Source organism: Palaemon carinicauda, chromosome 17 (assembly GCF_036898095.1).
Source record: "Palaemon carinicauda isolate YSFRI2023 chromosome 17, ASM3689809v2, whole genome shotgun sequence".
NCBI classification, from domain to species: Eukaryota; Metazoa; Arthropoda; class Malacostraca; order Decapoda; family Palaemonidae; genus Palaemon; species Palaemon carinicauda.
The window spans coordinates 67,155,842-67,170,164 of record NC_090741.1 but is presented as its reverse complement, the minus strand read 5'-3'; the positions used below and the strand labels follow the sequence as shown (position 1 = coordinate 67,170,164).

At 38.1% G+C, this 14,323-nt stretch overlaps 1 protein-coding gene across 1 annotated transcript in view; it reads right to left on the bottom strand.

Moving 5' to 3' along the window:
• Nucleotides 1-14,323, bottom strand: part of LOC137656407 (PMS1 protein homolog 1-like) — a 72,143-nt gene that overhangs the window by 32,282 nt on the left and 25,538 nt on the right. Inside the window, exon 3 of the mRNA XM_068390584.1 lies at nucleotides 10,449-10,611. Within this exon, the coding sequence (XP_068246685.1) occupies nucleotides 10,449-10,611 (163 nt within the window). The remainder of the gene's footprint in view (nucleotides 1-10,448; nucleotides 10,612-14,323) is intronic.

Genomic DNA, 14,323 nt, shown 5'->3' with positions numbered 1-14,323 from the left:
TTAAATATCCCTAATAAATCTTCCCTTACATTAAATATCCCTAATAAATCTTCCCTTACATTAAATGACCCTAATAAATCTTCCCTTACATTAAATATCCCTAATAAATCTTCCCTTACATTAAATATCCCTAATAAATCTTCCCTTACATTAAATGACCCTAATAAATCTTCCCTTACATTAAATATCCCTAATAAATCTTCCCTTACATTAAATATCCCTAATAAATCTTCCCTTACATTAAATGGCCTTAATAAATCTTCCCTTACATTAAATATCCCTAATAAATCTTCCCTTACATTAAATATCCCTAATAAATCTTCCCTTACATTAAATGACCCTAATAAATCTTCCCTTACATTAAATATCCCTAATAAATCTTCCCTTACATTAAATATCCCTAATAAATCTTCCCTTACATTAAATGGCCTTAATAAATCTTCCCTTACATTAAATATCCCTAATAAATCTTCCCTTACATTAAATGACCTTAAACATGACTTGAAATGACATTATAAAATCTCTGAAGGATAATCCCCAAGTAAAAAAAATCCTACCATACTTTAAACATTATTCAAGTATCCCCCTCAAAATAGCTTCTAAGCAGTTCTGAAAATTCTACTTATGCTAATGAACTTGAAATTCCTGCCTTAAAAGAACCTTAAATATAAGTGAAGGTCACAATAGTTAGTTTAAAGTCCTTCATTCATCATCATCATCATCATCATCTCCTCCTATGCCAGGGAGGGAAAAGGCACTCATTCATAAAATGACAAATTTTAAAAGTGATTAGTTGTTTCTTAGCTATTCAAACCTGAGTCCTTTAATATAGTTAATGTATTCAGCAGAATTGGAAGAACTGTTGAAATTATTGAGGTAGATAACAACAGGTTATGAGAATGGCACTAAGGCTATTCACTTTTGACCTTCAGTTGAGGTGGAAAGTTTAACTTTAAAGGACTTAGGTTTGCCTTAGATGACCGCGGAGGTAGCAGCAGTAGGGGATTCAGCATTATGATGCTTCATCTGTGGTGGATAACGGGGGAGGGTGGGCTGTGGCACCCTAGCAGTACCAGCCGAACTCGGTTGAGTCCCTTGTCAGGCTGGGAGGAACGTAGAGAGGAGAGGTCCCCTTTTTGTTTCATTGTTTGATGTCGGCTACCCACCAAAATTGTGGGAAGTGCCTTGGTATATGTATGTATGTATTATCATTAATTGCTAGGCTACAACCCTAGTTGGAAAAGCAGAATGCTATAAGCCCAGGGGCTCCAACAGGGAAAATAGCCAAGTGAGGAAAGGAAACAAGGAAAAATAAAAACTAAAAAAACTTAAAACAAAACAAGAGGAAGAGAAATAAAACAGAATAGTGTGCCCGAGTGTACTCTCAAGCAAGAGAACTCTAACCTAAGACAGTTGAAGACAATGGTACAGAGGCTAGGGCGCTACTCAAGACTAGAGAACAATGGTTTGATTTTGGAGTATCCTCCTAGGAGAGCTGCTTACCATAGTCTCTTCTACCCTTACCAAGAGGAAAGTGGCCATGGAAAAATTACAGTGCAGTAACCCCTTGGGTGATGAAGAATTGTTTGGTAATCTCAGTGTTGTCAGGTATATGAGGACAGAGGAGAATCTGTAAAGAATAAGCCAGACTATTTGGTATATGTATAGGCAACGGGAAAGTGAACTGTAACCAGAGAGAGGGATCCAATGTAGGCCAGACTATTCAGTGTGTGTGTAGGCAAAGGGCTATTTTCTCTATTGGAGCCCTTGGGCTTATAGCATTCTGCTTTTCCAACTAGGGTTGTAGCTTAGCAAGTAATAATAATAATAATAATAATAATAATAAAACAAATGTTTTGAGGGACTAACACGTGGGAAGGCTCAAGATTGTTTTACACATCAAATTTCCAATTGTCCAACTGCAGATTTTTCAGAGTCTAATGTAGGAACACTAACTAACTTTATGAGCTCTACATTGAGTTGACACCTAGACTCCATCCAAGATCAAAGTATATGCTCTTGAAGTCTCAATAAGTAAGAAGAGACGCTGACATTTCAGACAGCACTGTAGATTACTCACAGGACCCTAACCATCTCCTCTTGATTATTACCACCCAACACTTTACATAAAGAAGAAAGAAGGTCTCAAGCCTGCGGTCGAGACTCTATGAGTTCCAAGTTTGGCCACAAACTCTGGCACAAAACCAAGAGACCTCCTTCCAACCCCTAGCTTGGGTTGTAAGAAGAGAGACCATGCAACTCACCTCTCTCTTTGCTGATGCTAAGGCTAACAGACAGTCCTGAGAGTCATATAAGGTAAGCATAAGAGCCTTAAGCACAAAGGTCACACCACACTACGAGGACCCTAGGTCCAGGGATGGGCAAGACTACTCAAAGCTCCTTAAAAACTTAGACGACCTCCAAGAGATGGAAAGGTCTATGCCCTTGCAGCCGAAAAACTGTGCTTAAGGCAGAGCGGTAGCCTTCCAGCCGTGACTGAGGGTTGCTTTTCTTGGCAAAGAAAGACGAAGAGGTCAGAGATCTGAGAAGAGAAGCATCAGCAGGAGAAGAATCTCTGCTACAACACCAACTAAAAAAATGGCCATCTTCCATGTTAGATAGCTGCAGAGGACTATAGCAAGTATCCAAAAGTCTCTTGAGCAAACCTTCCATAAAGCTTATTGCTTCAAAAAGAAGCTGGATAGCTTCCACCTGTAAGGTGCAAGCAACTTTACAGATTGGAAGTACCTCTCAACATCATCATATCTTATTGCATCATTGTTCTACACATTAGAGAGCCTTGTAGTTTACTGTTCTTAGATCCATGTTTGAATAAGTGGGCAGCTACACGAGATGTGATTCATTGTTTGGGTTGGGCCCCCGCAGGGGCTTTCAGCATCATTTGTGTGACCCCATCCTGGAGGTTATCCCCTGTCCAACCAGTATTTGTTATACCTCTATTCAGGGTGACCCATTTCCTCCTAGTAAGGGAGAATCCACAGGGTAGGTTTTCACTAGGGTTAAAAATTTTAGGGCACTGTTAGTAGGCTAACTGCCACTCACTCTCCATATATGCAGAGATGTAGTCTGTATTTTCATAGGTCTGAGGCATCTAGTTCTTTCACACTCATGAAGCTCTTTCATGGTTACAGATGTTTTTAGTTTCGCAATGGTTATAGAGTGGCTGCCTGGAATAATAATTTTTTTAGTCTTTTATTTTCTAGCTATGGCCTTTTGGCGGATGTCAGGTGACGCGAAGCTGGCTAGTCTGTACAAAGCTGGTAGGGGTGTTGCTCTCAGTATACCAGAGATCAGTTATCAGGCTTTATATAGCTCAATATCCACTGTTTTGGTGTGGTTTGATCTTTCCAACAAAGCAGCAAATATTCTTTAGTGCAGTAATTAGTTCTAAGTTAAAGTTTTTGGATCATCTCTCCACTTGGTGGATGCTATTTTGCTGAGGAGGTTATATCTAGTGACCACTTTTTTCTTGAGCTTATCGACATGCTCCTTGAATGTCAGTGTTATATAAAGAGTGACACCAAGATATACTGGATGTGGATCATTTTCCAGCTCTAGTTTTCCAATTTTAATTTCAGTTTTCTATATGCCTGGCAGTTGTTAAGAAGGAAAAAGCATATCTGGGTTTTCATGGGGTTTACCTTAAGATGCAAAAGAAGTACCTCTGAAGGTGTGGCTGACAGGGAAGGCTGCTCCGAAGGGTAGTTCTCTCGACTAGAAGTGCTAACAATTCTTCATCACCCAAGGGGTTACTGCACTGTAATTGTTCAGTGCCACTTTCCTCTTGGTAAGGGTAGAAGAGACTCTTTAGCTATGGTAAGCAGCTCTTCTAGGAGAAGGACACTCCAAAATCAAACCACTGTTCTCTAGTCTTGGGTAGTGCCATAGCCTCTGTACCATGGCCTTTCACTGTCTTGGGTTAGAGTTCTCTTGCTTGAGGGTACACTCGAGCACACTCTCCTATCTTATTTCTCTTCCTCTTGTTTTGTTAAAGATTTTATAGTTTATATAGGAGATATTTATCGTTGTTACTCTTCTTAGAATATCTTATTTTCCTTTTTTCCTTTCCTCACTGAGCTATTTTCCCTGTTGGGGCCCCTGGGCTTATAGTATACTGCTTTTCCAACTAGGGTTGTGGCTTAGTAAGTAATAATAATAATAATAACGGACCGAGATACCATTCGACATGAGGCCATCTGGAGGCCACCACAGTCATACTGAGGCCTGGTGTGATCAACACTTGGTTGAAGAGCCAGCAAATCTGAATGAAGAGGAGAGAGTAGGTGTCCAGGTGACCCCATGGGTGATCATTAAATTTCTATAAACACTGCCCATGGGTCTAGACTGAGAAAACAAAAGACTGGGAGCTTCCTGCTTAGCCGTGCAATCAACAGGATGATTCCTGGTGATCCACCCAGGGCAAGAAGCCTCTCCATTATAAAAGGATGTAGGGACCACCCCATCTTTACGTCCTGCCCCCGGCGACTGAGTCTGTCTGCTAGTATATTCCTCTTACCAGGTATGTACCTTACTGACAGCTCTACGGCATTGGCACAATGCCCAGATGTGCATCTGCTTTGTCAACTTGCAAAGGGGGGAACAAGATCTTGACCCCTTGCTTGTTGATGTAGGCTACTACTGTATGGTGATGGTGTTACTCAAGATCACTTCGAAGTGCCTCCTCAAAATTTTTTTGAAGAGCATGCAGTTAGAAATGCTGTTTCTATTTCCAGGATGTACAAATGCAAAATGTATCTTCTACTAACTACACACCTCAGGTGAGCTACCCATGATTCAACCCTGTACTCAAAAGCATGACAGGCATACCCCAATGGCAGCAGGAGAGAGGTTATGCTGACTGTCAGTTTGATCCAGCACCAAATAGTACGATCAGACATGGCAGTTCTAGAAAACACCTTGACCCTTGAGGGGCATAGAGGTGCCAATCACTGACTGGGAACACAAAGGTTGCCTCTCCTAGTTTATTGCACTCAAAAACGGTGCAAGAATGTACACAAAAAAATACCCAGACTCGAGTTCTCTGCTTCTGTGGGTACCGGTATAAGATCCAGTACCTCAGTGGTAAAAGAATCCTGAATACCCTTGCACATTTCCTCCACGTGAAAATGAGTGTTTTGACTGAAGGACAGAACCTGTAACATAACTGAGGACTAATAACAGACCAAGCTGTTAGTCATCGGGAATGGAAGCCCCCACACAGCCAAGGACCACCAGGGTGTTGTCCATACCAAACCAATCAGACACCCTCGAAAGAAATGGTATCAACTAGAACCAAATTCTTGCATCAGTAGAACTTTAAAAGTTCAAAGTTGCAGCAAATGTTTTTATGTTGAACACGCTGACATAAATCTTTTTATAGTTTCTATATGACATATCTGTTTTGATGTTGTTACTGTTTTTAGAATGATTTATTGTTAATTTGTTCTCATCATTTATTTATTTCCTTATTTCCTTTCCTCACTGGGCTATTTTTCTCTATTGGAGCCCTTGGGCTTATAGCATCTTGCATTTCCGACTAGGGTTGTACCTTGGCTTGTAATAATAATAATAATCTGCGACTGGCTTTCCTGGACTTCTTTGACTGCTTCTTTGAAGAAGAGGGATTGGAATCAGAATCAGAAGAGAAGTAGGATGAGGAAGAATCAACTTTTTCCTCAAGCTCTACAACCAGAGAAGTCTAGGCCTGGGCAAAAATCTCTTTCAAGGGGAGAAACCAAAGGGGTTACTCCACAAAAACTGAGTGTCCTCTTCTCAGCATAGGATACAGCAGTATCCCTTTCAGAAAAGGGAGCAGAGTCACGCATCAAGGTAGTCAAGGTGACTGAGAGCTACCCAAGCTCTTTTGACACATGGCCAACGGAAGGTGCACATGGCTCAGCCCGTGTTGTCCACTCTCCTGAAGGAGAGTTGATGTTATCAAGAGCCCTTTTCTTAAAACTATAACTGGCCTTCTTTGACTTCTTAGAAGGAAAAAGCATCAAATGAAGAATTGGAAGAAAAGGAGGATAAGGAAGACAATTGAACTTGGGCACTAATCGTTCCACAGGGGCAAAAGCCTACTTACCTGCTACTTGGCTTTAAGAGCACTGCAAGGATCACTACTGAGCTCTTTGACATCGCTGATACTGGGATCACTACTTAATCATTAATGTAACCACTGAGGTACTGGCACTAGAAACACCGGAGGCAAAGTAGCCTTGGGTACCTGCTCCTTCGAAAAGATATCAAAGACATACCTGCTAGACCCATGGAAGGTCAGTCACACTTTGGCAGTCTTCAGGACATACCTGCTAGACCCATGGAAGGTCAGTCACACTTTGGCAGTCTTCAGGAAAGAACTTCCAAATGCCTAAGTCCTCTCATACGTTGTTGTCAGTAAGCAAAACTAAATGGAAACTTCAAGAGAAAGACAAGATGAATATTGCCTTCAACAGGGGAAGGCGATACTTCTGCTTTCCCTGAAGCAAGCCCCGAGCGTAAGCTGGGGTCGCTTCTCCCCCTCTTTGATATTCTTCCAGAATACCCAGCCTTACAGGAATCTGAAGATGGCACAACAGGCCGAGAATAGGAAGGAGAAAAAATGGATCTAAAGAGCATCTTCAGCATCATCTTAGGAATTGCCTCATCTAAAGGCAAAGAATTTATCTTTGTCGTCTTCTTCTTGCCAAACTTCCCTCACTGCAGAAGGGGTCACGACTTATACTTGTCGCAATGGGATGACTGCGAACAGTCATGCCCTCTGAAATCACACAAATATGGCAAGGATCCACTACAGGCTTGCTCAAAAACCTGCCATATTTCTTGCCAGGTTTACCAGGGCACAACCACATCTCTGCATGCGGAGTCTCAATTACAAAAGCAAACTGTAAAGAAACAGCAAATACTTAACAGCCAAATGAAATAGCAAGAAGTATGTCTGTACAGCTTGCAGCCAAAAAGCAAAAGTGAGAGCATAGCCGATTGCCGGGTGGGCGGGAATTACCCTCCACTTGTTAGTAACAACAACCACCTCGCTAAAAGTTTAACAGATGTTCCAGCTGCGCTGACATCGTACTCCTACTAAAGGATGTTGTTTTGTATTCATGTAGGAATACATTCTTCCAAATCAAAATGATCAGCTTTCAAGCTTAACCCTGGATAGGTACGGTGGGTCGTCCGTGACCCCGAGCGTCAAAAAAAAAACAGGTTTTTCTCACGTGACTCACCCCCGTGACTGAATTTGTGGGTGATCGACCTGCAGTAGGTGTCTCGCCTACACGCTCTAGTAGTGTCCAGATGTGCATTGCTGTAGCTGTACTCCTTCCCCGATTTCTGAGACGTGTCGGGGTCGAGCGCGACCGAGTTTACCCTTCTAAGGTAATTTGCATAATTATCAAAGTTATTACGTATTATGAAATTGTCGTAGAATGGTGCAACTTGTATAGGTTATCAGTTGTGGAAAGTCTTAGTGGATTGTTTGGCTACCATGTGCATGATTTTTTTTTTAGTTAAAATGTCGTTCATCACCACGAGGATCATTTTACCGCGAGTGCCCCTTTTTCATTTTTTATCATTTTTTTGCCAAGTCATTTTTCCGTAAGATATTGCCGAATAGTGTCGTAAAACTTTTGCTTTTTTAGTGTTGGAAAGTGTGTCTAGATGATCTGGCTACCCATACGTGACTTTGTTTTTGTTAGATACGACGTAGTTATTGGTATATTGGGTATTTAACTGCGGTTGCCAATTTCTGTTTTTTTCCAATATTTGTAAAAATTTACTACGTAGTAAGGAATTGCCGTATATTATTGATTTTTTTTCATGTTTATGTGTTAGAAAGTGTGCCTTGATGGTTGGGCTAACACGTGCATGTCTTTTTTTTTTTTATCTGAGATGCCGTATATTAGAATGTTGGGCATTTTACCGCGAGTGCCCCTTTTTCATTTTATTTCATTTTTTTGCCAAGTCATTTTTCCGTAAGATATTGCCAAATAGTGTCGTAAAACTTTTGCTTTTTTAGTGTTGGAAAGTATGTCTAGATGATCTGGCTACCCATGCGTGACTTTGTTTTTGTCAGATACGACGTAGTTATTGGTATATTGGGTATTTAACTGCGGTTGCCAATTTCTGTTTTTTTTTCAATATTTGTAAAAATATACTACGTAGTAAGGAATTGCCGTATATTATTGATTTTTTTTTTCATTTTTATGTGTTAGAAAGTGTGCCTTGATGGTTGGGCTAACACGTGCATGTCTTTTTTTTTATCTGAGATGCCGTATATTAGAATGTTGGGCATTTTTCCGCGAGTGCCCCTTTTTATTTGGTTTGGATTTTTTTTGCTTAGTCATGTTACCGTAAGGAATTGGCAAGTAGTGTCGCAAAACTTATATTCTTATAGTGTTGGAAAGTGTTTCTAGATGATCTGGCTACCCATGCCTATTTTTTTTTAGGCAGATATAGCGTATATATAGGTATGTGTTCTATTTTCCTGTGATTGCCATTTTTTCGTTTTTTTCCATTTCTTTCAAAATTACTACGTACTAAGGAACTATCACAGAGTAATGATTCATTTAGATGTTTATTTGTCGGAAAATGTGCCTTGATGGTTTGCCTAGCACGTGACTGAATTTTTTTTTTCTGAAATGCCGTATATTAGAATGTTAGCCATTTTTCCGCGAGTTCCCCTTTTTATTTGTTTTGCATTTTTTTGTTTAGTCATGTTACCGTAAGGAATTGGCAAGTAGTGTCGCAAAACTTATATTTTTATAGTGTTGGAAAGTGTTTCTAGATGATCTGGCTACCCATGCCTATCTTTTTTTAGCCAGATATGGCGTATATATAGGTATGTGTTCGATTTTCCTGTGATTGCCATTTTTTCGTTTTTTCCCATTTCTTTCAAAATTACTACGTACTAAAGAACTATCACAGAGTAATGATTCATTTAGATGTTTATTTGTCGGAAAATGTGCCTTGATGGTTTGCCTAGTACGTGGCTGAAATTTTTTTTTTCTGAAATGCCGTATATTAGAATGTTGGCCATTTTTCCGCGAGTGCCCCTTTTTATTTGTTTTGCATTCTTTTGCTTAGTCATGTTACCGTAAGGAATTGGCAAGTAGTGTCGCAAAACTTGTATTTTTATAGTGTTGGAAAGTGTTTCTAGATGATCTGGTTACCCATGCCTATCTTTATTTTTAGCCAGATATGGCGTATATATAGGTATGTGTTCGATTTTCCTGCGATTGCCACTTTTTCGTTTTTTCCCATTTCTTTCAAAATTACTACGTACTAAGGAACTATAACAGAGTAATGATTCCTCTAGATGTTTATTTGTCGGAAAATTTTGTTTACTTCTTTTTTGATTGAATATCATCAAATTTTTTTAGCTAAAATATTATATTGTTTTACATTTTTTTTTTTTCGATTTTATTTCCCTTCAAAAATTTTTTTTTTGGGTCAGAATTTTAATTTTATTGTCGTAAAATAATCGACAATTATCCAGCAACCCACCATACAATTTTTATGCATATCCAAGAATAATTAGATTAGTAAATAACACCTTGAAATTGACATACCCTTCCTACATTTCAGGTGGCAGATTAGGGAGTCTGAGTCAGTGTGGTTGGCGGCCATTTTGTGGACATATCCGAAGCGTAAGTTGCCCTATCTATATATATTCTTGTTCCCTATAGAATTTGTGATATTTTGGTATATTTTTACCTGCATAAATATCATATTATATATTAAATACATGTATTTTTTTACGAAATTTCTAAGTACTCAAAAAATTACCTTTAGATATGGCCCCTGATATAAATGTAATTTACAAAATAATGAAGATTTTTTTACATATTTCTATTTTAGGATAACATATGTTTATTCCCTAAAAAAATTAGCCACTTCCTATTTCATTTGGGTACCCAAAAAAATTCATGAAATTTGGACAAATTTTTTTGGCCAAAAAAAGTTACCCTTTTTTTCTCATTTCAGATCTTCACCTCCATGGGTCTGACTTCATCCAAAATACATCAAGATGTGTCCTAAACATTCAAGAATCAATTCCTAAAAGGATTTGTATATATATTTATAAACTTTTTTTTTATGAATTTTTATGTAAGGTCTTTTTTTTTCTACTTAATTTTTAAAAATATTTATAATAAATAGTTTTTCTGCAGATGAGTAGTATTTCTCTTTACAGTTGTTTTAAGCATTCATTGAAGTTTTTTTTGGGAAAAGAAAAAAGGAGGTTACTGCAAAAACTGATTTTTCAAGAATTTATTTTGGCGTCGGGGTCGCGCGCGTCCGAGTATACCCTTAAAGGGGTGTCCGAGGAGCGTACCTATCCAGGGTTAAATTCTATAAATCAATCGACAGCAGGATTGTTCCAGAACACGTACCATGGTATTCTAAAAGGAAAATGTAACTTGCCTTACCTATCATGAGAAAAGGAAATATGTGCAGCAGGTGATGCTGCTCCTAAGCCAAGTAAAGTAGTCTCTACTTTTTTTAGCTCATCTTTACAATGTTTACTATTGGTGTAGTACTGATAGCGAACAGGAACATTCTTGAAAAGATTTGTAACTACAACAGTAGTTCCTGTAGAAAACAAATAAATTACAATAATCCTGCAACCATAAAATATAGAATCACTATAATCAGTAACATTAACAAAAGATATAAAAAAAATACGTCCAACCAAAACTAATGTCAATGAATAAACTTTTAATCTAACTTATTTGGAGAAAGATAAATTAAGATTGTTTAATGAATATGACAAATTTGGAAATAGTTTGTATTTTTCCCAACAATACAAACTTTTAGCGAGGTGTTTACTTACTCCCCTCCACTGTTTAGCGCGTGGGGTAGGGGGGTTAGAGGGAGATAGATCCACAATCCCGCTCACACACGCAGTAGCCAACACAAGATATTTGTAATTGCAGGCAGGACTTCTGGGGTAGGTGACAGCAGGTCAGTAAGTGTAAAGAGCTTCAGGTTTGCATGTTTAGGAAAAATACAAATTATTTCCAAATTGGTCATTTGTTCCTGCACCAAATACAAATCTTTCAGTTCTTTACTGAGGAGACAAACACTTAGGTGGGTGGAAGTTCATGACAAACTGTCTGGTCCAGACCCGGGGTGTGCCTCTTTATGTTTCGTATGAGCTGTGGAAGAGCACGAGGTATCACCTTGCTAACTCCCAAAGGGAGATATTGACCTGAGCAATTGTGGGAAGGTGTAAAAACTAAGCAATATGACTCATCAAGAAGCTATGCTTACTTACCTGGATGTTACCCAACTCACCTCTCAAAGGTATTGGGGACATAACAATATACTTTACATGCATATACAGTAGTCGTCGACTTACGACCTATGAGACTTATGACTGTTCGACTTCACAACCACTTTTTTCACTGAGATGACGTCACAAGTATGTCGGAAATAGTACACTAATAAGAAAAAATTTTCCTTAGAAATAATCTTTTTCTTGTATAAAAATGAACTGATTCATCTTTGAAAGTTAGTATTTTCTTCAATTGATAATATACAGTATCCATTTTCAGTAAAAAATATATTAAGTTTTAATATCGGTGGTATTCATATCATATGTCTGGTGACGTCATATTACCAGCGGAAAGCAAGCAGGCAATAGAGCGATTTCTTTCCAATAGTCTAACGATTAATCTTAGTATTCCTATTATCAAAATATCAAGCAACGATACATAGTAATAGACCCCCGGGGTCAGTGTCCCCAGCTTACGTTTTTTTCAAGTTACGGTGTGGAATACGATGTTTTTTCGTCCCCTCGTTACGACATTTTTCCCCACCTTACGGCATCGAATTCCAAAACTCAAACTTGGCGGTTTTTACGCGTACGACTGTGCGAGTCACTAGCCTACCACCACGCTCATACGTCACTAAGAAGCTGGTCTGCTATTGGTCGGCATCAAAGCGTCACTAAGATACCGATACGCTATTGGCCGAAATCCCTCCCACAATGCCTGGGAGAGATGCTGCCTCTCTCTCTCTTTGTTATACATGCGCTCAGTTCAGAATCTCATGTGCGTTTCATAAAGACTTGATCTCGTGTGAGTGCTTGCGATATTGTATTTTTTGTGCATTTTAGTGCTTAATTCTAACTTTAATTTGTTAGCCATGGGTCCCAAGATTGCTAGTGATGTTAAAGGGAGAAGTAAGAAGATGATTACTATGGAAACGAAGCTGGAAATAATAAATACGAAGAAGGCATACGCATCGTTACCCTCGCTAGTAAGTATGGTCGTAACCAGTCTACAATTGGTACAATGCAGGGGGGGGGACGGAAGAAACAACATCGGCAGAAATAAGGGAAACTATCGGTTGGTATGAAAACCTTACGAGTTTCATAAAAAAAAAAAACACCCAGAAAAACTTTACACAGATCATCTTATGGAGAGTGTTAATGACAAGTGTATGAGTCATTTTAGAAATATGTTGAGGAATCGTCAGAAACAGGCTTCTTTGGATAGATATTTCTACAAGACAAGTGTCAGAAAGCAAAGATGATAATAGTGATTCTATAAAAAAAAAAAAAGCTAAAAAAAAGTAATTTTTTAAGTTCTAAAAGAAAAAAATCAAAAATAATTTCAAAAGACAAAAATAATAAAAAAAAAGCATTTTTTATTTTAAGTGTTTAAAAGTAAGAATAAATTTATCATTAAGTGTACATAACATAATTAGCATTGATATGTTTTTATATCTACCGTCTCCTCCCCCCTCTGCCTCCACCCACAACCAGCTCAAGTCACGTCACTCCAAAGGTAAATAAAATTTAATTTTTCCTTTACAGTACAGTACAGTATATAATTTTTATTTATACCTGTAATGTTATTTAATTATATACTGTACAGTACATGTATATGATATAAAAGTATACTGTAGTACAGTGCTTACTATACTATTTCGTTAAGTACTAATTTTCAATGTTTTTACCTGGGGTTTTGCACCCATTAGCTATTCTATTGCCCGCCATACGACATTTTCACCATACAATACCAACTCCGGAACGGATTAATGTCGTATGGCGGGGGCCTACTGTATTTTGTGCATCTATATCGGTTGTTACGAGTGCTACTTAGCGTAAACTTGATTTTACACTACAGTAGTTTTATTTCATCTCTGATAATAGACCGATATTTATCTGAAGGAAGTACAGTACATTAATAAGGACAAATATTTTCTTAGAAACACAGTACAGTATATTTTCTTTTACATTATAAAATAAAATACTTTTGCTTAGAAAGTTATTACTTTCTTTCATTTCTTGTCTGAAAAAAGGAAATGGGTCCTTACATATTTCGCAAGTCATTCTTTATCGAGTTCATGTCACATGTCCTGTGATGATATGTATGGGGGAAAGGCCTGCTGGCAAACCGAATGATTTCCTCTCAATGTATTACTAAGAAATCTTATTATTCCCATTATTGAATCATTGAGTAATGAGACAAAGAATTTCTAAGAATGTCTAAAGAAATATGAAGCTTTAACGGTGAATTAATCAAAATACAAGAGAGAGAGAGAGAGAGAGAGAGAGAGAGAGAGAGAGAGATAAATTTAGTTCATTAGAATAAAGTTTGTTTGTTGAACTGTCATTCCACTTTGTGTTTGATTGTCACTATGAACTCGATAATTCCTATTTTGGGTATTTCACAGGCTTGGAATTAGAGAAAGCACATGTAAGAAGATGATATTCTGCATGGAATGTCAATAAATGGAAATAATGACAGTAGGCAAACTTTTACTCATGAAAACAATTAACAATACTATGAAATATATAAGACATGAAGATATTATTTTGTAGAAATGATAGTTGAGGAATATGGAACAAAATGAGGAAAAAAAAAATCTTGTCGTGTCAACTTGCATTACTGGTAAAACGTTTTGGTGACTAAGTTGTGGGTGGCAGTAAGAGGCAGAGAACAGCTGAAGGTTGAAAAACTCTAAGAAGTGCTTTCTGTTTGATTTGGACTAGAATCGCAAGTTTATTCCTACGCAATACAAACTTCTGAGTCATTTAATGAGGTTACTTCTGGTTTCGTTTTCTATGGCCAGACAATCCAAAAGAAATTCGATAGATTATGTGATGCTGAGTTACTGGGCAACTGCTGTGCATGATGGCCTACGCTTGAACTGTATTAAGCATTTCCTCACAACATTTCTGGCCCTGGAAGCACTCGGATGTTCCTGCTTTCACTTGTACGATCAGATAGTTGCATCACTTTTGTCTTGTGTCTTTGGCATTGCTTGTCACTTGCATATTCATTATTTAGGA